The sequence below is a fragment of the Pistacia vera genome, unplaced genomic scaffold (assembly GCF_008641045.1).
Source record: "Pistacia vera cultivar Batoury unplaced genomic scaffold, PisVer_v2 Contig190, whole genome shotgun sequence".
NCBI classification, from domain to species: Eukaryota; Viridiplantae; Streptophyta; class Magnoliopsida; order Sapindales; family Anacardiaceae; genus Pistacia; species Pistacia vera.
In genome coordinates this window covers 324,684-346,905 of record NW_022195991.1, presented here as the reverse complement: position 1 = coordinate 346,905, position 22,222 = coordinate 324,684, and the positions used below count along the sequence as shown (strand labels likewise).

Here is a 22,222-nt window from a genome sequence, read left to right as displayed (position 1 = left end):
TCGGTAGTTGGATTGGTAAGTCTAGTATTATTGTAATAAGTAAATACCAGACATCACCCATGATATATATAGGAGGTTAGCAATAATTTTGAAAACGTAGAGGAGTTTTTAGATTACAATAAAAAACATAGGAGAACGTTATTGTCTCTATATACTTGGTAGATGGGTCCGACAGAAATATACAATCTGAGCCGTCCATCTTTATTTATAAATTAGAAAATAAACGGATGGATTCATCTGGCATAGGGGAGATTATTTCTCACCAGGACAAACCCTAACTCTCTCTGTTTCTCTTGGCGACGGCGGCTTCAGCTCACAATTCTTGGGTACAATAAGGTCAATTTTTTTTTTTTTTTAAATTTCATTTCATAGATTATTCATGCATTTAAATCTTTTAACTTTTTTCTATAGTTTTGTTCTCTTGCTAATGTTTAGTTGGTCAAAGATGAAACAAACACGAGACCGAAATATCAAATTTTGGTGCGATGTGGCCAAGCTGTGAACTTGCGTTTTGCAATGAAGCTTTGTTCAGTGCTCCTTGTTAGTTAACTTACTGCTTTGTGTGGTTAGGTTTTAGTTGAAATTTTGAATTGGAGAAGTTAAAAGACTAAAAGAATTTTGATTTATTTTTTAATTAAAAAGAGAGATGAGTAAGGTAAATGCATAACAAATATATGTGATCTCATGACACAAATGCTTTGTTTATGATAGATTTGAAGCGCTTGGAACAAATTTGAGCTTTGCAATTGCAATCATACATAGGGGTTGGTTGGTTGGTTGGTTATAGAGAGGGAGTGGGAGAAATGGGTTTATTTTTTATAATTGGAGATTCATGCTCACTTTCGGAAGATCTTTACGCTCTGCAAAAATTCATGGGAGGATGAGGAGAACAAATTAAATTTCAATTTTATTATAGCTTTGGAGCATCCTGGAGCAAATGAGCAATGGAGCTTGTGGAGCACCGCTCTCATCGAGGATTGCTCACTTGGTTTGCTTCATAGTTTGGTTTCGATGATAATTGGATATCAAAGTGGATAGGGTTATTTTGTTTTCTGATATTTAGAGATTATGTTTCATTATTTATGCAAATTTCCTTTTCATGTATGCAGCGAAGTTTTTGCTCTATCATCAGAAATGAGTGGTCGCTTTTCTCGCACAATCTATGTTGGCAACCTGCCATCGGATATAAGAGAATACGAAGTTGAAGATTTATTCTACAAGGTTTGTTGTTAACAGACTTTTATGGTTCTTTATTATTGGCAGTTGAATGTAGGGTTTCTTGGTCACAAGTAAATACTCTGATAGTCTGTGTTAGTCTCTCACTGTGTCGACCTGTAATTTACTGAGGGAAAATATATGCAAACTTTTTTAGTTAATTTTTTTTAATATAAAAAGAACATTTACTTTACATTTTCCTATTCCATGTGCTGTTCATTGGTTGATTTTTCTTGAATTCTGTGATTTTTATGGTGTTGCATTCACTTCTATTAGTTTAAATGTTTCAATTGTTTTATTGTAAGGCTAAATATTATAAATTTCTTTGTTTGTAGTATGGTCGTATATTGGATATTGAATTGAAGATTCCACCTCGTCCTCCATGTTATTGTTTTGTAGAGGTATATTTCACTTTTTTTCTCTTCTCTTTTGATTGTGGTTAGACTAAAGTTCTCCTCTCTCTGACTATGTGTTTGTTTGGCTGGTAGTTTGAGAATTCTCGTGATGCAGAAGATGCAATAAGAGGTCGTGATGGCTATAATTTTGATGGTTGTCGTTTAAGGGTAATGAGATGTTCTGTTTGTTTTCATCTATGTTTGGTGGTAGATTTCTTGTGATTGATTTACCATTGTGATTACTGCAGGTTGAGCTTGCCCATGGTGGTAGAGGTCCATCATCAAGTGATCGTCGTGGTAGCTATGGTGGTGGTGGTGGTGGTGGTGGTGGTGGTGGTGGTAGTGGTGGTGGTGGTGGTGGTGGTCGTTTTGGAATCTCACGCCATTCTGAATATCGAGGTGGGTCTGGGACCAAAAGAATTGGATGGGTCTTGCTATGTTCAAATATTGCCCATCTTTGTTTATCTCTAATTTGTAGTTCTATTTGATATATGTTTGAGCAGTATTAGTGCACATTTTTTTTGGTGTGCAGTTATTGTCCGTGGGCTCCCTTCATCAGCCTCCTGGCAAGATTTGAAGGTTTGAAACTTCTAATATTTGACAGGTGTGTATAAATTCTGTCCATGTTGCTATACTGATTGCTTTAATTTTGAAAATTTATTTCAGGATCATATGCGAAAAGCAGGTGATGTGTGTTTCGCTGAAGTTTCCCGTGACAGTGAGGGTAAGCCTTCTATAAGTATCAATTATCATTTTTCCTCCATGTAGGCTTTTCTTTTTTTATGTTTAGTGCACTGAATCCTTGGTATACATTACTTCACTTGTTTATCCACATTGAACTGTAGCAAAAGATGTGCAGATGTAAGAATACAAGGGCTAGCTTCTTTTTCCATCACATTATTACTCTTCCTTTAAAATAGGTTTTTAACTTGGGCATGGGTGGTGGATAGTGTAATTTGATGCTTTGACTATTGAGTTATAGATGTCTGAGTTGAAAAACATACACACACTGGGAATTAATCGATGGTTTTATCGTGACATGCTTTAATTTGATTTAAAATTGGACAAGTCCAGACATTATTTTCAGGAACTTATGACATGTTCTCACTCTTAATGATATTGAATTAGTCTTGACTCTGGATTTTCTGTGTGTTCAGGAACTTATGGCGTTGTTGACTATACCAATCCAGATGACATGAAATATGCTGTAAGTTGTTTAGAACACATGCTCTTGTTTTCAAATTATTTGTCCCTTTTCCTTGGTGTTGGTGCTGTGGTATCTTCCACCTAACAAACTGATATGCTCTCTTGTTCAGATTCGGAAACTTGATGACACTGAATTTAGAAATCCTTGGGCAAGAGGACGGATAACGGTAATAGTTGTATCTATGATTATGATTTTTTTTACCTTTTAATTGGAACTTCTAGTTTTATCATTGTCTTATATGTTTTGTTCCTCTAGCCAATTTAAATGAGTTGAGCATGCACTTATTTCTATTCTGAAGATTTGTAAGCTTTTGTTCTACAGGCAGAGTAGAATATTTAAATGGGCATGCGATCTTTTAGTGGAAACAACTGATGTAGAACAGGTAGGAGAAAGACAAAGAAAAGGCAATAGAAATTGAAGAGTTGGAAAGGAGAGCAAGAATGGGGGAGAGAGAAGAGAAATTAGGGTTAAGGATAGAAAAGTAGAGAGGAACTAAGGTTTAGAGACCTTAATAGAGAGCTTCTCTTTTCAAAGAAAAACACATAAAGCCTATTTATAAAAGCCAAGTCATTTATTAAATCCTTAAACAAGTATTGCTAAGTAAAAAGAAAATAATTCAGAGTAAATCTAAGTCATTCTGCATATAACTTGCTAGGTCCTGTGCTCTTATTATTGTAGCTGCAATGAAAATGCTGTGCACTGAGCTTAATTGAGAGGCAAAGGATCACTCGAGTTTTGTACATGAGATAAAATGATGATGTTTGACTGCTGGAAATATATCTAAGTCATTCTGCATATAACTTGCTAGCCCCTGCGTGTCTTATTATTATAGCTGCAATGAAAATGCTGTGCACTGAGCTTAATTAAAGGCAAAGAATCACTCAAGTTTTTGTACATGAGATAAAATGATGTTTGACTGCTGAAAAAAGAAGCCCTTTTGATAATCTGCGGCATTGTTTTCTTTATCAACTGGTATAGGTGAAGAGATATGATCGTAGTCCATCAAGAAGCCGAAGCAGAAGCCGAAGCAGAAGCAGGAGCAGGAGCAGGAGCAGGAGCAGGAGCAGAAGTGTGCGAAGAAATCGAAGGTACAATTTCTTTTATCTTATTCTTTTTAGTTAATTCTTTTTAAATACAATCCTTAAATATGCTATTCTGCATCCTAAAAATTCTGCTGTTCTGCAGTAAATCATTAGAACAATATGCTTCTAGATCAGTGTCAAGATCTAGATCTGCATCTCCTGTTAAACCATCAAGGTAACCTGTTTTCAGTCAACTAATGTAATTTATTACTTTTTGCCCTGTTATGGACAGTATTTTTATTTGAGTATTGAAATTTTAATTTTCAGAGCAAGATCAAGATCACAGTCACGATCACGATCACATTCACGGTCTGCATCACCTCGTAAGGTTAGCGTTTTTGGGTCCGAGGATGATTAAACAGTGCTTGTATTATGTGTTTGTGTGGAGCAATGGACAGACAGAAGCACACAAGCACACTTGATGTTCCATTATCTGTTAAATGTATAAACATCTGAATAGAAAAGAATTGCCAATATTTAGCATTTCTCTTGAGTGAAAATAAGCAATGACATTGAAGTAGAGGCGATAAGATCAAGCATGGCATGGCCATCTTATAGGTATCTTCTATCTGGAACTAGTCTTAGACAACTTTAGAGGTATATTTCGATGGATTTAAGTTATTTACCTCTTGTTGACTTTCAGGTCTTGCCCTATTTTTTGCAGTATTGCCTAGACTGATTGAAATAAGAGAATATGGCTTTTCATCAGAGAAAACACAACTTTAAGTCAATGAGTTGCTAAAAGTTTGTGAAATTGAGGCGTTTTAAAGTTGATTTTTTTTTTTTTTTTTTTTTTTTTTTTTAAATTTAATTTTCCAGGTGCAATCAGGAAGTGGCTGATTCTTGGAACGGAAGTCCCAACTCTTCATAGCATGCTGAAATGAGTTTTTGGGCAAGTTTTTTACTTGGAAATGATTTAACGAAAGCCTAGAGACTATTTATTAGCTTATGGGTTGGTAATGATTAATCAATATGTGGAGGATGTTGAATTTTCTGAATCTGCGTAGTTTTTATTTATTTTGCCACACATTGTTTTCAATTATCTTTCTGTGCATGTAGCAAGCCTTTGAGCAATAGTTAATGAGTGCAATTTATTGTGAGTTTTGAACAGTGTTGATGTGTTGTTAAATGTCCTAGAGAAAGCATATATGGTGTTGAAGTTTCTGTCTGATTAGTTTGGAAAATAATTTGAATGATTATGAGAGTCTATCAGATTATGAATGTTAAACAGAAAGGTAATTTATTTGAACCCAAACCAACTAATAAATAGATCTCATCTGAGGGTAGGGGTGCAAGCGAACCGAGTAGCTCACAATCGACTCGTGACGAACTCAGGCTTGACTCGTCGAAAATCGAGTAGTTCACGAGTTCGAGCTCATCTTCAAGCTTGTGAAAAATGTTGAGCTTTTCAGGCTCGATTCGAACTACTTGCGAACTTTTGAGAAACTCGAGACGTCATTCGAGTAGGAGAGCTAGTGAGATCGATCGATTTGTTTTAGCTCACGTATTCAGATTTGCCCTAAAATCTGAAACAAAGACATTCGATCGTAAAATCCTTAAAACAGAGACGTTTTCCCTTCAACCTTATTTCACCTCTGCCAAATCACACCTCAAAATCTGAGACGCCACCATTGTTCAGCCTTCATCCAGTCTTCAGTCAACTACTACCGTCCAGTGACTAGCCTTCATTTACCCTTCAACCTTATTTCACTTGCGTGCCGTAAAATCCCTTAAATAGAGACATTTTCCCTTCAACCTTATTTCACCTCAGCCTTCATTTACCCTGCACCAGCTCTGAATATTTCTCATTGATATTTTTCTTTATTCACATTGTTGTTTTAGTAATCTATTTGGTAGCCAAATGGAAAATGAAATATCTTTGGTTGCTGGTCTTGTTGTTCATGTAAGAAAGAGAAGCTGCTGCTCTTGTTTGTGTAGCATGTGTAACTGCTACAGTAGAAGAAGACATAGTGATATATAGGATGCTTTTTTGTTTCCCATGGACTTAATTCCATATGCTTAATGTTTGCTTCTATTTTGTGTTTTCCTTTGAATGTTGTTTTTGGATAAGAATTGTTAAATTTACAGCTTATGTTTTGCTTGGATGTTGTTTTTGGGATGAAGGATTGTGAATTCACAGCTTATGTTTTGCTTTGAATGTTGTTTTTGCGATGAAGGTTTCTTTGGGATCAAGCGGTTGGCTCATTTTCCTAATTTGAATTTTGGGATTTTGGTGAAATTGATTAAATTGAAGTTGATTTTTTTTTTTTTATTTGTTGATTTGTAGTGCAAGTGTATGATAATTTGTCTGAGTTAAATAGAAGAGAGAGGCTTTTTGTTCCTCCATTATTATTTAATCGAGCTCGGCTCGGCTCGGTTAATAAGTGTTCGAGTCGAGCTCGAGCTAGTAATTTTATGAAACGAGCCAAGCTCGAGCTAGTAATTTTATGAAACGAGTCGAGTTCGAGTTGCACTCCAATAGTAACGAGCCGAGCTTGAGCCAGTCATTACTTGACTCGGCTCAGCTCGTATGCACCCCTGGTTGAGGGGATGGTTGTATGGAGCTTTTTTATGAAAATCAAAGTTTCCATTTATGCTAAGTCTTTTACTTTGTGCCATTTTAGTTTCAGTTTTGTTTAATGAAATCATTGCAGAATTACTATAATCTTCTACTTCCACTTCTCTTAGCAATTAATCATAAAGTCTCTAAAAACAAATCATATAATTAACTTTAGTTTATTAAGCATAATCTCATTAATTGTTTATCCCAATTTTTTAGTATAACCCGTGTATTATAATAACAGAACTAAATTATTGGCCAACTCAAATTGAAATGGTAATTTCAAGGTATTTGGCCTGCACACGATTATGTTTAAAATAATCTTTATAGCAATGACGAGTACAAAGATAACCTCGTTTGAAATGTTATTGTTTTAGAATACTAAAATGTTATCGAAATAAATGAAATAAAGTAGTCCAGTAAAATAAACGGAGCAACAAATTAATTGAAAGAGTAGACTGCATTTTCACACCTAAGGTTTGGCCAATCGGCAAGTTCTCACTCATCGTTTCATAAATTACATATTCTCACTCTTAAATTAACAGCGTTATTTTTTTCTCAAAATAAAATCTCAAATCTCTTAAATAACCCTCAAAGGAGATCTCGACTAAGTTAAAAATCTAGTTTGATTCTAGTACCATTGGACCTCCTCAACACCACCATTAGCATCCCTTTATCCTTCTCACCAAAACTCTTAACTTTTCCACTTGACTGCACCTTGTTGAGGGGTCGAAATTTGGCTGGAAAGTTGCAACAAAATGCGAAAACCTAGAGGAGAGGTGATGGCGATCGCAGGCAATTATGGTCGACGACGTTGGGGGTTTTGATGGAGGGAAGCCGATGATGCTATTGGTGGTTTCGGGGGTGGTTTCTTGCGTTGGGACTTGTCGAAATTTTGATGAAACACCGACTAAAACTAAGAGCGGTGGTCGGCGATTAGGGTGTTTAATCAGGTGGGGAGGTTAAGGGTTTTGATGTGGGGTTAAGAGAATTGTAATGGTGGTGTTGGGAGGGGTCGATTGCATTGGGAATATGTTGGAATGGCCTGAAATCGTTGGTGNAAAAAAATCGAAAATCGAACCGAATTGAATCGGGAAATCGGTCCAAAAAATCGGTTTTCCAGAGTAATTGGCTTGGTTTCGGTTATTAAATTTGATAAAACCTGTTCGGTTAACAGTTAAAGGGTAATTCCAAACCGGTTAACCGAAACTGGTTTTGCAAATCGGTAAACCCTAAAAATTAAAAACCTAGCCTGCGTTTGTTTCAGTATTGTATTTAATTTTTGTAGTCAGATTTTTAAAATACGTGTTTGGCACATTATTCAGGGAATCAAAATTTGAAATTTTGATTCTTGACTAATTCTGATTTAGCCAGTGCTGCATTTTACATTTTTTGTTTTTGCCTTCTTTCTTCTTTTTTCTCCTTCTTCAATTTATCTACAACTTCCACCTTTATATACCACGACTTCCACCTTCTTCTTCAAAGATCAGAACCAACGATCGCCACCCTCTTCCACATTTCTTCTTCAAAAATTAACACAGAAACTGCCACCCTCTTCCACGTTACAACCACCATAACACCCTCTTCCACCTACATTCTAAAACACCACCCAAAAATACCTTCTTCCGCCGCTTAAGGCTTAAGAAACACCACAATCTTTCGGTTTCATCCAACAAATCAAGGCTAGTAGGTACAACCACAATCACTGGCTACCATTTTCGAGTTCTTTGGACCACCTTGGGCCATCCTTCTCCAACCCCAGGCCACTAGTTTCGCGCCACCACCGGTGCCCAGAACTCGAGTTCCGTCACCATCCTTTTTAACCACCACCAATGCAACTTTTCTAGTGAAGTTCACCCATCGTTGGCCACCCTCCTCTAACCCGAGGCCACCATCTTCCGGTTGCCACCACCGGCGCACTTTTGAGGTCCGTTAACCCATTGTCGGCCACCCTCCTCCAAAGAAGTAAGTTTAATATATTTATCTATTTTTTGGTTGAATAATGTGCTTCTACTTGTGATTTTAAATTCTAAGAGTAGCAGATTGTTCTAATTGATCCATATATTTGTAAATGCAACTACTGAGTCCTGACTGTGGATCTTCTCAACGGCTGAAAAGTGAGAATGACTAGTTGGATTTTTTATTTACTGTAACTGCTAAAATGCACTTTTTCTGAGCCTTGCTTGCGGTTGCTGCAATTATTTGCTTCACCTCGTTGATTAAGGAGGATAAAGAAAAGGTTGCTCGCACTGGGGTTAAATCAGACTCATGGGATGAGTTCCTCCACTTGGTTAGTGGTTAAATTTTCTATTTATCTGATTATTGTAAAATGTGGAAGTAAACTCTGACTCTCTACAACCATGGTGTATGGTGAAGAAAGAATAGACAATCAACAGAGATTTTCTTCCCTTCTTTTTATTCTTATAATTTTGAAGCAAGGCATTGCCATGCTAAATTTATTGATGATTATGGTGATATTTGCATTTAATTTGTTGATGCGTGATTTTGACACCAACCAAACGCACATGTGAAATGCTGTGCAGGCCCAGAAGACACGTGAATGTGAAAAATGAGAGTAAATGCAATGGAAAACAACATTTAAAGTGGTTCGGATGCTAAGGAAGCGAATCCTACGTCCACTAATTTTTGTATTAATGATAGAGGTCAGGTCGCGTTAGCGAACTGACTTACAAATGATTATACAAGAGAGAGAATGCTATATACTTTTGAGAGAGAGAGTAGCTAATCCCATAAATGAGAGAAGAGCTCTCAATTTATAGTGGGATGGATTAAGGTTATCATAACTAAATCTGAGAGTTGGTGGGATTATCCGTGCAAATCCTTCTTTATGTCACATTGTCCAACTTCAAGAGTGATTTACGCGATTTGGTGTAGGGATTGGACACGTGGAATCACTATGGCTTTTGGTTGGATTGGCGCGCACCCACTTTACTGACAGGAGTGTGCTCCTCAGGTCACCACGCGACGTGGTTGCTTCTAACTGGCTGCGAGCCTACCTAACCTCTGACTTTTTATACTGACTGGGTCTTGTGTCAGCCCTATATTTTCAGGTATAACAAAAGTCCCTTGGTTTTTAAGGTTTGAGAATCGAACCTTGGAAATTATAAATGCCTTGATCTGATGTGTTTGAAGAGATGTTGGCCAATCCGACCTGATTGCAAAGGAGATCGTGAGGACATCTTCCCATAAGCGACCTGGGATGATGCGCTACCTCAGGGTCAGCGACCTGGTCACGGTTGCCCAGTACTAGTGATGATCTCGACCTGAGGGAATTCCTGACATGTTCTCACTTAGCAACTTTTTAGGATAAATGGCCATGCTGCTTCGTAGTCGGTCACATCGCTTCGCGATTGACGTGAGATGGGGTCGAATAATCATGTCGCTTTGTGACTGATGAGAAGTCTGAAGAGTCACCTCACCTCGCGACTGACGATGAAGAGTGTTTCTGATAACGATCTCTTCAGATATTATCCGTTGCACCTTTTGCAGCGGGTGCATTAAATAAAATGCTCTTTGTTCTAACAGACGTGTCTTATACGCAATAAGTGCTAGCTATGCGCATTAAATGCAAGCCATGCTAAAACGACATTCCTTATTAGAGCATTAAATGCGGCTGTGGGCGCATTAAATGTGGAGAAGGGAAAACGTGTCGTCGCTTGAGCGTTTCAACGGAAGGGGTTGACGATCTGGTTTCTTGAGGCGTGATGGTCACTCTTCCTCGTTGATTAGTGACACGTGGTTGCGATCAACGGTCAGATGCGTTTTCCGCCCAAACATCGTTTGATTTCGGGAAACCAAAGCACCATTTCCTTCACTATAAAAATCCCAAGCTCTCTTCAGGCAAAGTCACAGTATTTTCATTCTTAGAGAGCAAGAAACTTTTGCCAGTCTTGATTCTTTGCCTTTCGGAGTGGTGTTTGCTCGATATTCGAAACAGAAGAGCCAATCTTTCTCATTCCTAGAGGTAAAGATGATTCCCTTGTTTTATCTTCAATGTTTGTTGCTTTCGATAGTTATCATGCGATAACTGTCCGTCGGTAGCTCATCGAAGACAAAATACTCTCCGTTGGGTTGGAGCCATTGGTGGTGGCTCTTTTAAGTATTTTGTTACGGTTTTTATAGGTTTAGGGAGGAAAAACTTTCCTCCACGTCATCGTACGAAAATGTACGAAGACTGAATGGTACCCTTTTGTCGCTTTTGCAAATTGCAAAATGGACCCCTCCAATGACCAGAGCAGTGGAAGGAGCCAACTTGCTCGTAGAGGATGCACTTGCGGGCCCCCCTCGAGAAATTTACTCGGCGAGTGACTGACCAGTTTGGTGTTAGTGTAGAGGTTTTCCGCGACAGGGTGCATACTGCCCAGGATTCGCCATGTGGGATGGCCGCGATCTCGGAAGATATCTTCAAGGGTGGGGGTTTGATCCCTTTCCACCTTTCACCAGGTCGGTCTTTCATCACTTCGGGATCGCACAAATGCAGCTCACCCCGAACGCGTACATGATCGCCATTGCCATGTACATTGCGTGTCGGGAGAATCGATTGGGCGAGCTAACTGTGGTTGAGCTCGGTTGCTCATACATCTTAAAAAAAAGCAAGGACAAGGATTCTTGGTACTTGTCCAGGCGAAACTTAATACAAGCGGGGATACATAGCTATCCGAGCAATGCAGGACCATACACCACAAAATTTTTCTTTTTTTGTTATGAGAGCATCAACAGCTTTCAGGATCCGAGTAGGTTCTCTTTCCTTCTGAACTCACTCGATTTTCGTTCTTCGCTAACAAGCTATTTGTTTTCCTTGACAGTTAATAGAACGACCATTTTAAACATGCTCGCGGACTCGGGCAAAATCGTTTCATTCGGTTTTCTGCCCGTAGAAAGTTGAGACACAAGGTTGCTTGTGACAATCGAGAACTTGCGGAGGTACAACTTCTTCAATGCGGATGCTACCTTAGAGCCTACACCGAGTAAGTTTCTACTGTCTTTTCTAATTTTTTGGTAGCGAACTGTTTTACTAACGGTGTTCGCATGCAGCGACCATGTCTCCTTGGGTGTCCAAGTTGCCACAATCAGGACAATTCTCTTTCCCCCAGAGGCATACTACCGGGCCAACTGGAGCTACTCCCAACGGTCCCTCCGCGAGAGGGGCACAGGAGGGTGCTCCGGTTCGACCCACGGGAGCTCCCCCATCTTCGACTGCTCGTCTGAAGCAGAAAACCACTGCCTAGAGGCCTAAGAAGAGGCGAAAAATTCAAACCGAGGAGACGGAGTCAGAGTCGGAGTCGGAGTCGAAGTCCGAAGAGGAAGGCTTGGGCATTCAGCCCGAGAAGTCGTAGCCTTACCAAGCATTCAGCTCTGGAGGGCCACTTAGAGGTGCGATCGACATTTCTATCGGTCAGTCGACACGACCAGTAGCTACAGTCCCTGGGAGGAGGTTGGGCAAAGAGCCCGTGGGGCGAGCTTTACCTACTGAGGGTGCAGGCACGCCCGTGCTAGACTCGATGGCCCAGCTCCCGGATCACTTGCAACCGATGGTTTTAACGCTGTTGGAATGTGGGCTTGCAGAGAAGTTCGAATAGTTTGTGGCCTCCAATTCCATCGACCTGTTGTCCACATCATTCCAACTCCTGAGCCAGGTAAACGAACTGTCCTCGACGAGGACCTTTGCTCGTTTTTTAGAAGGGAGTAACTTTTTGCTTTTATCGTGTAGGCCTTGCTTTCCCTGCATATGTCCCAACAGAAGGCTCAGCTAGGGTTTGTCGAGGAATTGGTCGAGCTACAGGAGGAGAATGTGCTGCTTATGTAGGAGCTGGAGGCCACATGAGCAGACAGAGACTCATCCATCGCTTAGGTAACCAGCACATGTCTGAAAGGGACGCTGCCTACCGCGCAGTGGACTTTCAGAAGATCAAGCTGGACAAATGTGTCGAGGAGGTTAAGGAGCTTTAGCGGACCGTGGCCAGACTCTCCAAGAAGGCTAGTGAGAAGGATCAAGCGCTACAAAATACCTCCGAACGAGCCTTGCGAGCTGAGCAAGAAAGGGCCAATCTGTGGAAGGCTATTGAGAGGCAGTGATCAGAGCATGAGGCTGAGCTCCATTATACTCGGGGTCGCGTTACTGCGCTAACTACGGAAATGCAATAGTAGGAAGCAGATATGGAGAACAGGGCTACAGATTGGACGGTTAGGTCCATCTTAGCCCTTCAGGTGAAGAACCCTGAGATGGATCTGTCTGACCTCTCCGGTGAGTACCGGGATGAACTGGCTATTCTGGCGTAGGTCGAGGCTGAGGAAATGGCTCGGGGACCTAATCTGGAAGAACATCCGGAGTACATCCTAGATGTTATACCCAAAAAGGAAGCCGGCGACCAGTCTAGGGATAGAGGTCGCCTCTCTGGTACCTAGGGAAGAGGATCAGTGATCCGCCTTTGTAGCTTTCATTCTGCTCGATTATGTACTCCTTTTTATTACAAATAAATAAAGATCGCTTTTGGTTATGAGTACTTATTATTTTTGTATCCTTCATTACATATGAGATCGCATACTAACTGCTTATAATTACACTGGAATAAGTCTATGCGAACATAACTATGCATTCTATGCGAACAGAATTGTTCATGTAAAGCGATTACAAAAGAACTGAATTACATCCGTTATTTACATTATAAAAGCTTTACAAGGAAAAAGTGGGTTCGGAATTACTGATAGTAAGGTCGAAGGTGTTCAGCATTCCAAGCTCGTGGTACTATGGAACCATTTAGCCTTTTCAGGTGGTAAGTCCCTGGTCTTATCACTTTAGCGATGCGGTATGGGCCCTCCCAGTTCGGTCTCAAAACTCCCGCACTTGGTTCTTGAGTACCGAGAAGAACTTCCTTCAATACAAGGTCGCTGACCTGGAAGTCTTTTCGTCTGACCTTAGAATCGAAGAACCTTTTCACGCATTGCTGATAGGCTACTATTCTTAGTAGAGCCTTGCTGCGATGTTTTTCAATAAGATCCAGACTCGCTCTCATAAGCGCTTCATTGTCGGCTTCATTGTACAAGTCTCTCTATAGTGAACCGGTTCCTACCTCCATAGGGATTATCGCTTTGCAACCATATGCTAGCAAAAAAAGGGTTTCTGAGGTAGAGGTTTTTGGAGTTGTCCTATAGCCCATAGGGCTTCGGGAAGGTCGTCGGCCCAATTCCCCTTGGCTGCGCCAAGTTTGGCCGTCAGAGTGTGCTTGATGGTTTTGTTGACAGCTTCAACTTGATGACCATTTGCTTGCGGTCTCGCGACGGAGGTGAATTTTTTATGAATACCCAACTCGTCGCAAAACTGCTTGAACTCCTCGTTGTCGAACTGTTTACCATTATCTGAGATGAAAGTATGAGGAATCCCGTAGCAGCACACAATATTTTTGAAAACGAAGTCCTTGAGCTTTTTGGTCGTGATCGCGGCTAGTGGCTCGGCTTTTACCCATTTGGTGAAGTAATCTACTGCGACCATGACATACTTGACTCCCCCTTTACCGACTGGCATGGGACCAATGAGATCGATCCCCCACATGGAGAATGGCTAGGGGCTGGTCATGGTTATCAGCTGGTGGGAAGGAGCTCGCGGTATGTTTGCGAACCGCTGGCACTTATCACACCTTTTGACAAAGTTATAGGTGTCTTCTTAGATTTGGGGCCAGTAGTACCCTTGACGAACAACTTTGTTGGCGAGAGATCGTGCGGCGGTGTGATTACCGTAGATCCCTTCATGTATTTCCCTCATGACGTAATCTGCTTCTTCGCTGGTTACATATCGGAGGAGGGGGGCGCTAAACCCTCGCCTATACAGCTGGTCTTCGATGAGGGTGTAACGAGTCATTACCAACCCATAAGCTAATAAATAGTCTCTAGGCTTTCGTTAAATCATTTCCAAGTAAAAAACTTGCCCAAAAACTCATCTCAGCATGGTTGCTACCAGTAAAGCAAAGGGTAATGGCAAGGGTAAGGCCAAGGCCAAGGTCAAGGCCAAGGTCAAGGCCAAGGCCAAGGCCAAGCCCAAATGACAGGTTTCTCTTGTGCCTGAGAGTGGCATAGGGAAGGGCAAGGTAGTCTGCTTCTTTTGTGGCAAGCTTGAGCATTGGAGGAAACACTGTAAGGCTTTCCTCGCAAGCAAGAAGAAGTCAGAGGGTACGACTTCTGGTATTTTTATGATTGAGATTAACTTCTCTCCCTCAACATCTTGGGTCATTGACACAGGATGTGGTACTCACATTTGTACTGATGTGTAGGGACTAAGGCAGAGTAAAATGCTCGCCAAGGGAGAGGTAGACCTACAAGTTAGAAATGGAGCACATGTAGCTGCATTGGCTGTAAGGACTTATTGTTTATCTTTGCCTACGAGCTTGTTATTGGAACTACATAACTGTTATCATGTACCTTCTATTTCTAGAAATATCATTTCAGTATACGCTTTGGATAATATAGGGTATCATTTTGAGATATCTAATGGATTGTTGTCCTTTAGTTTGAATGGTATTCTATTTGGAATTGCAAGGTTATATAATGGATTATATGTTCTTGATTTAAACAATAAAGATATTCTCAATATTGAAACCAAGAAAGCTAAACATAGCGATCAAAACCAAACATATCTCTGGCATTGTAGATTGTGTCATGTTAATAAGACTCGCATTGCAAAACTTCAAAGGGATGGAGTTTTGGCCCCTTTTGACTTTCAGTCATTTGAGGTATGCGAGTCATGCCTTTTAGGCAAGATGACCAAGTCTCCTTTCACAGGACAAAGTGAAAGGGCTATTGAGCTGTTAGGCATCATCCATAGTGATGTATGTGGTCCACTAACAGTTGAGGCTAGAGGTGGATATTCATACTTCATCACATTTACTGATGATTTCAGTAGATATGGTTATGTCTACCTTATGAGACATAAATATGAAGCCTTTGATAAATTCAAGGAATTCAAGAATGAAGTACATAATATGTTGGGCAAAAGTATTAAAACTCTTTGGTCGAATCGAGGAGGTGAATACTTAATCTCAGGGTTTTCAGAGTACCTGAAGGAATGTGGGATAGTATCACAACTCACCCCTCCTTATACACCCCAACACAATGGAGTGTCTAAAAGGAGGAACAGAACCTTACTTGACATGGTTAGGTCCATGATGAGTTTTAGTGATTTACCTGCATCGTTTTGGGGTTATGCCCTAGAGACTATAACTCATGTTTTGAACCGTGTGCCGTCAAAGTATGTAGATAAGACTCCATATGAGCTATGGAGTGGACGAAAGCCCAACTTGTCTTATCTAAAGAGTTGGGGTTGCGAAGCTTATGTTAAGAAATTGACTTCGAACAAGCTGGGCCCAAAATCCTGTAAATTTGTATTTGTGGGGTATCCAAAGGATACTATTTCTACCACCCAGAAGAGCGCAAAATTTTTGTTGCTCGATCTGGTGTCTTCCTAGAAAAGGAATATTTTCTAAGAAGTACTAGTGGGAGAAAAGTAGAACTCGATGAAGTTCTAGACCCACAAGATATAATAGACAAAGGACATGATGATCTTCCACAGGAAGTGGTTGAGCATCATGAGGAGGTTACTCCATAACTTGTGGATCAAAGTGAACCACCTCAGGTAGCACAGGAGCTACATAGATTTGGGAGAGTACGCCATGAGCCCGAGAGATACGGTTATCTCGTGACTCAACATGGTGACGTACTAGTCTACCAAGACGATGAACCCAGAACCTACGAAGATGCTATATCGGATCCAGATTCCGTTAAATGGCTTGAAGCCATGAAATCTGAGATGGACTTTATGTACCAGAACCAAGTGTGGTCTTTGGTGGAACCACCTGAAGGGGTAAAACCGATAGGGTGTAAATGGGTCTTCAAGAAGAAGACTGACATGGATGGCAAGGTGCATACTTATAAAGCACGACTGGTTGCCAAAGGTTTTAAACAAATTCATGGTATTCACTATGACGAAACCTTTTCGCCGGTTGCCATGATTAAATCCATCTGGATTATGCTTACGATTGCTGCATATCATGAGTATGAGATTTGACAAATGGATGTCAAAACAACTTTCTTGAACAGAAACCTTGAGGAGGATATGTATATGACATAACCTGATGGTTTCGTTCTTGATAGTCAAGCTAATAAGGTATGCAAGTTGCAGAGATCCATTTATGGACTCAAGCAAGCTTCAAGGAGCTGGAACATTCGTTTTGATGAGGTCGTAAAAGAATTCGGTTTTATCAAGAACAAAGATGAGCCCTGTTTTTACAAGAAAGAGAGTGGAGGCGCAGTAGCATTCCTAGTGTTGTATGTCGATGACATACTTCTGATCGGGAATGATATACTGAACTTGCAGTCGGTAAAGACTTGGTTATCCAAGTGTTTCTCCATGAAGGACTTAGGGGAAGTAGCCTACATCCTTGGAATAAAGATCTATCGTGATAGATCGCGTACGTTGCTTGGCCTAAGTCAAAGTGCATATATTGACAAAGTACTGAAAAGATTTAGTATGGAAGAATCCAAGAATGGATGTCTTCCAATGTCACATGGTGTTTATGTCTCTAAGGAATTGTGTCCTAAAACACAAAATGAGAGAGATAGGATGAAGAGGATCCCATATGCATTAGCAATTGGATTGATCATGTATGTCATGTTATGTACTCGAATTGATGTCTCATGTGCTTTGAGCACTTGTAGGAGATATCAATCGGATCTAGGTGACCGTCACTGGATGGTTGTCAAGAATATCCTTAAGTACATGAAGAGGACTAAGGATATGTTCTTGGTTTATGGAGGAGAAGATAAGCTCACTGTAAAAGGATACAGTGATGCTAGTTTCCAAATGGACAAATATGATTATTGATCGTTATCAGGGTTTGTACTTTGTCTCAATGGCGGTGCAGTGAGCTGGAAGAGCTCCAAGCAAAGCACTGTAGCGGACTCTACAATGGAGGCTGAGTATATTGCATTGTCAGATGCGGCCAAGGAGGCAGTCTGGATTAAGAAGTTCGTTACTAAACTTGGTGTGGTTCCCACGATTGTTGATCCTATATACATCTATTGTGACAACAGTGGAGCAATTGCTCAAGCCAGGGAACCACAGTCTCATCAGAAGTCCAGACACATACTCAGGCGATTCCATCTCAGTGGAGAGATAGTTGAGAGGATAGACGTGCGGATTAGTAAAGTGCATACTAACGACAATCTCGCAGATCCACTGTCGTAGTAGAAGCATGAAAGGCACTTGAGATCATTTGGTATTAAATACATAAATGATTGGCTATAGTGTAAGTGGGAGATTTTTAGAGTAGATGCCCTAGAGCCAATCAATTATTGTAGAATTGATCAATAATAAAAGACATTTTATTCTATATCGCGTATATCATTATTACTGTAATATGTATTGATATATGTCCTTAGAATGGTAGAACCGTGCCGAGGGTATCAAGTGTTTCAAATCTTGATAGTGAGAACCCTATGAGCACATATGGCGGCCATTCTAGAAACGTCTGTAGCCCCAGTATTATTCTAAAGTAAGGGCACAGATAATACGGAAAGGCTATCATAGTGTTGAACGACCCTGTCGAAAGGTAGTGACTGATCTTACTTGTCAAGGGTTTTTGGTGACAACCTGGTGCAACACATGGGTGCTTGCTGTAGGCGAATACACCGTAGCAAGTTCACTGGACTGACCCACCAGAGAATTCCATATGGATGGTAACCCCAGTGTCTATGGAACAAATCCTCTAACGAATGGTGGTACATGTGAACCTTAGACTTGAGATCATCAGAGCGCCTTGTGCACCGATTGATGCAGTTTGACACTAGCCTAACGCAATTCTATTCAGAGCTATCAATACGGTAGTGATTGGCTGCATCAAGGAGTGTATCAAGACAATAGTGGATTGACAGAGGATTCATCACTTCCAGGTACGGGAGAATTTATCTCATGATGCAATTCAGTATATGGCAATGACACTAAAACTGTGGTCACAATGGGATTGAGTTGTTGCTCTATCTAGTTTATAATACAAGTCATTGGTCCAGAAACTGAATACATAATATCAAGAGTAACCGAAGGTTGACACTATTTCTATGCCTTCGTCTCGTCGAGATAACGTATGATGAAAGGATCGAATTGTATGGTAACCATATCGTTGACAGGTAGCTACTTTGCTGAATCCGAATCTATCGGGTGGCCATGATGCCTTGCTAGGGGTCAATCTTGGTTTGTGTATTAGTGAGACGATTAATTGGTGTTAATCGCTATACTATACACTACCGGTATGATGAGGAGCCTATGGGTCACGTACATAGAAGATAATTTAAGATTCAGGAAGAAAGGATGGCGTTTTCGTCTTTTTAAGGCGAAAGGGTATTTTGATAATTTCACAGTGCTAAATTATAATAAAAGAACTAAATTATTGGCCAATTCAAATTGAAATGGTAATTTCAAGGTATTTGGCCTGCACACGATTATGTTTAAAATAATCTTTATAGCAATGACGAGTACAAAGATAAACTCGTTTGAAATGTTATCGTTTTAGAATACTAAAATGTTATCGAAATAAATGAAATAAAGTAGTCCAGTAAAATAAACGGAGCAACAAATTAATTGAAAGAGTAGACTACATTTTCACACCTAAGTTTTGGCCAATCGGCAAGTTCTCACTCATCGTTTCATAAATTACATATTCTCACTCTTAAATTAACAGCGTTATTTTTTTCTCAAAATAAAATCTCAAATCTCTTAAATAACCCCCAAAGGAGATCTCGACTAAGTTAAAAATCTAGTTTGATTCTAGTACCATTGGACCTCCTCAACACCACCATTAGCATCCCTTTATCCTTCTCACCAAAACTCTTAACTTTTCCACTTGACTGCACCTTGTTGAGGGGTCGAAATTTGGCTGGAAAGTTGCAACAAAATGCGAAAACCTAGAGGAGAGGTGATGGCGATCGCAGGCAATTATGGTCGACGACGTTGGGGGTTTTGATGGAGGGAAGCCGATGATGCTATTGGTGGTTTCGGGGGTGGTTTCTTGCGTTGGGACTTGTCGAAATTTTGATGAAACACCGACTAAAACTAAGAGCGGTGGTCGGCGATTAGGGTGTTTAATCAGGTGGGGAGGTTAAGGGTTTTGATGTGGGGTTAAGAGAATTGTAATGGTGGTGTTGGGAGGGGTCGATTGCATTGGGAATATGTTGGAATGGCCTGAAATCGTTGGTGGGGTGAATTTGAGAAGTCTAGGGTTATTTTGAAATTTTCTAGTGGGCTGAATTTGAGAAGTGAAGGGTTATTTTGAAATTTTTATCTTTGAAATGATCCTTTTACCCTTTTAATAGTTAGATTAAACACTTTTCTGTTAATCTAAGGGTGGGAATTTGTAATTTATGACCTGGGTTGGAACTGCAGATTTTCCAAACCTTAGGTGGGAAAATGTCGTTTACTCTTAATTGAAATAGAATAAGCAGACGAAAGGGATTTAGAAGGCTTCTCTCTTACATTTTCTGTACTAAACCACAAAAAAAAAAAAAAAAAAAGACCGAAAATCGAACCGAATTGAATCGGGAAACCGGATCAAAATCGGTCCAAAAAACTGGTTTTCCAGAGTAATTAGCTTGGTTTCGGTTATTAAATTTGATAAAACCTGTTCGGTTAACAGTTAAAGGGTAATTCCAAACCGGTTAACCGAAACTGGTTTTGTAAATTGGTTTTCCCTAAAAATTAAAAACCTAGCTTGCATTTGTTTCAGTATTGTATTTAATTTTTGTAGTCAGATTTTTAAAATACGTGTTTGGCACATTATTCAGGGAATCAAATTTTGAAAATTTGAATCTTGACTAATCTTGATTTAGGCGCCGCTGCATTTTACTTTTTTTTTGTTTTTGCCTTCTTTCTTCCTTTTTCTCCTTCTTCAATTTATCTACAACTTCCACCTTCATATACCACGGCTTCCACCTTTTTCTTCGAAGATCAGAACCAACGATCGCCACCCTCTTCCACATTTCTTCTTCAAAAATTACAATAGAAACCGCCACCCTCTTCCACGTTACAACCACTATAACACGCTCTTCCACCTACATTCAAAAACACCACCCAAAAACACCTTCTTCCGCTGCTTAAGGCTCAAGAAACACCACCATCTTTTGGTTTCCTCTAACAAACTAAGGCCAGTAGGTACAACAACGATCACCGGCTACCATTTTTGAGTTCTTTGGACCACCTTGGGCCATCCTCCTCCAACCCCAGGCCATTAGTTTCGAGCGCCACCACCGGCGCCTAGAACTCGAGTTCCGTCACCATCCTTTTTAAACATTGCCGATGCAACTTTTCTAGTGAAGTTCACCCATCGTTGGCCACCCTCCTCCAACCCGAGGCCACCATTTTCTGGTTGCCACCACCGGCGCACTTTTGAAGTCCGTTAACCCACCGTCGGCCGCCCTCCTCCAAAGAAGTAAGTTTAATATATTTATCTGTTTTTTGGTTGAATAATGTGCTTTTACTTGTGATTTTAAATTCTACGTGTAGCAGATTGTTCTAATTGATCCATATATTTGTAAATGCAGCTACTGAGTCCTGATTGTGGATCTGCTAAACGGTTGAAAAATAAGAATGACTAGTTGGATTTTTTGTTTACTGTAACTGCTAAAATGCACTTTTTCTGAGCCTTGCTTGCGGTTGCGGCAATTTGCTTAACCTCGTTGACTGAGGAGGATAAAGAAAAGGTTGCTCACACTGGGGTTAAATCAGACTCATGGGATGAGTTCCTCCACTTGGTTAGTGGATAAATTTTCTATTTATCTGATTATTGTAAAACGTGGAAGTAACCTCTGACTCTCTACAACCATGGTGTATGGTGAAGAAAGAATAGACAATCAACAGAGATTTTCTTCCCTTCTTTTTATTCTTATAATTTTGAAGCAAGGCATTGACATCCTTAATTTATTGATGATTATGGTGATATTTGCATTCAATTTGTTGATGCGTGATTTTGACACCAACCAAGCGCACGTGTGAAATGCTGTGCAGGCCCAGAAGACACACGTGAATGTGAAAAATGAGAGTAAATGCAATGGAAAACAGCGTTTAAAGTGGTTCGGATGCTAAGGAAGCGAATCCTACGTCCATTGATTTTTGTATTAATGATAGAGGTCAGGTCGCGTTAGCGGACTAACTTACAAATGATTATACAAGAGAGAGAATGCTATATACTTTTGAGAGAGCGAGTAGCTAATCCCCTAAATGAGAGAAGAGCTCTCAATTTATAGTGGGATGGATTGAGGTTATCATAACTAAATCTGAGAGTTGGTGGGATTATCCGTGCAAATCCTTCTTTATGTCACATTACCCACCTTCTAGAGTGATTTACGTGATTTGGTGCAGGGATTGGACATGTGGAATCACTATGGCTTCTGGTTGGACTGGCGCGCACCCACTTTACTGACAGGAGTGTGCTGCTCAGGTCGCCACGCGATGTGGCTACTTCTAACTGGCTGCGGGCCTACCTAAACTCTGACTTTTTATGCTGATTGAGTCCTACGTCAGCACTTTATTTTCAGGCATAATACAATTTTAGATTCTAATATTGGTGGACTTTATTTTTGCTTGATGTTATGTTTTATGGAGCCTTTATTACATCATGCCATATCCTATTGAATGCCATTTTTCCCGTCTACAAGTTGCAGAAGAACTCCCTTACCAAACCACCAAAATGTAGAATAATTGATAATT

At 40.2% G+C, this 22,222-nt stretch overlaps 1 protein-coding gene across 4 annotated transcripts; it reads left to right on the top strand.

The window, feature by feature from the left end:
* The first annotated feature begins 207 nt into the window (after positions 1 to 207).
* LOC116127264 (serine/arginine-rich splicing factor SR34A) lies at positions 208 to 5,009 on the top strand. Of its 4 annotated transcripts, XM_031412911.1 has the most exons (15): positions 244 to 336; positions 436 to 540; positions 712 to 988; positions 1,110 to 1,221; positions 1,551 to 1,616; positions 1,704 to 1,778; positions 1,859 to 2,009; positions 2,143 to 2,189; positions 2,277 to 2,334; positions 2,768 to 2,817; positions 2,927 to 2,983; positions 3,796 to 3,905; positions 4,003 to 4,074; positions 4,167 to 4,227; positions 4,719 to 5,009. In XM_031412911.1, exons 3-15 carry the CDS (start codon positions 945 to 947, stop codon positions 4,737 to 4,739), a joined length of 924 nt encoding a protein of 307 aa, XP_031268771.1. In that variant the 5' UTR covers positions 244 to 336; positions 436 to 540; positions 712 to 944; the 3' UTR covers positions 4,740 to 5,009. The 4 variants fall into 4 exon arrangements, with proteins under 4 accessions (XP_031268772.1, XP_031268770.1, XP_031268773.1 ...); XM_031412910.1 differs by lacking the exon at positions 436 to 540 and having other exon boundaries at positions 212 to 336; XM_031412912.1 differs by lacking the exons at positions 436 to 540; positions 712 to 988 and having other exon boundaries at positions 208 to 336.
* Positions 5,010 to 22,222: the final 17,213 nt, after the last annotated feature.

Coding starts and splice junctions, on each gene's coding strand:
- LOC116127264 (XM_031412910.1), top strand. CDS start 945: ATGGAGCTTGTGGAGCACCGCTCTCATCGAGGATTGCTCACTTG. Junction 1,617..1,703: donor CATGTTATTGTTTTGTAGAG/GTATATTTCACT, acceptor TTTGGCTGGTAG/TTTGAGAATTCTCGTGATGC. Junction 1,779..1,858: donor TTGATGGTTGTCGTTTAAGG/GTAATGAGATGT, acceptor TGATTACTGCAG/GTTGAGCTTGCCCATGGTGG.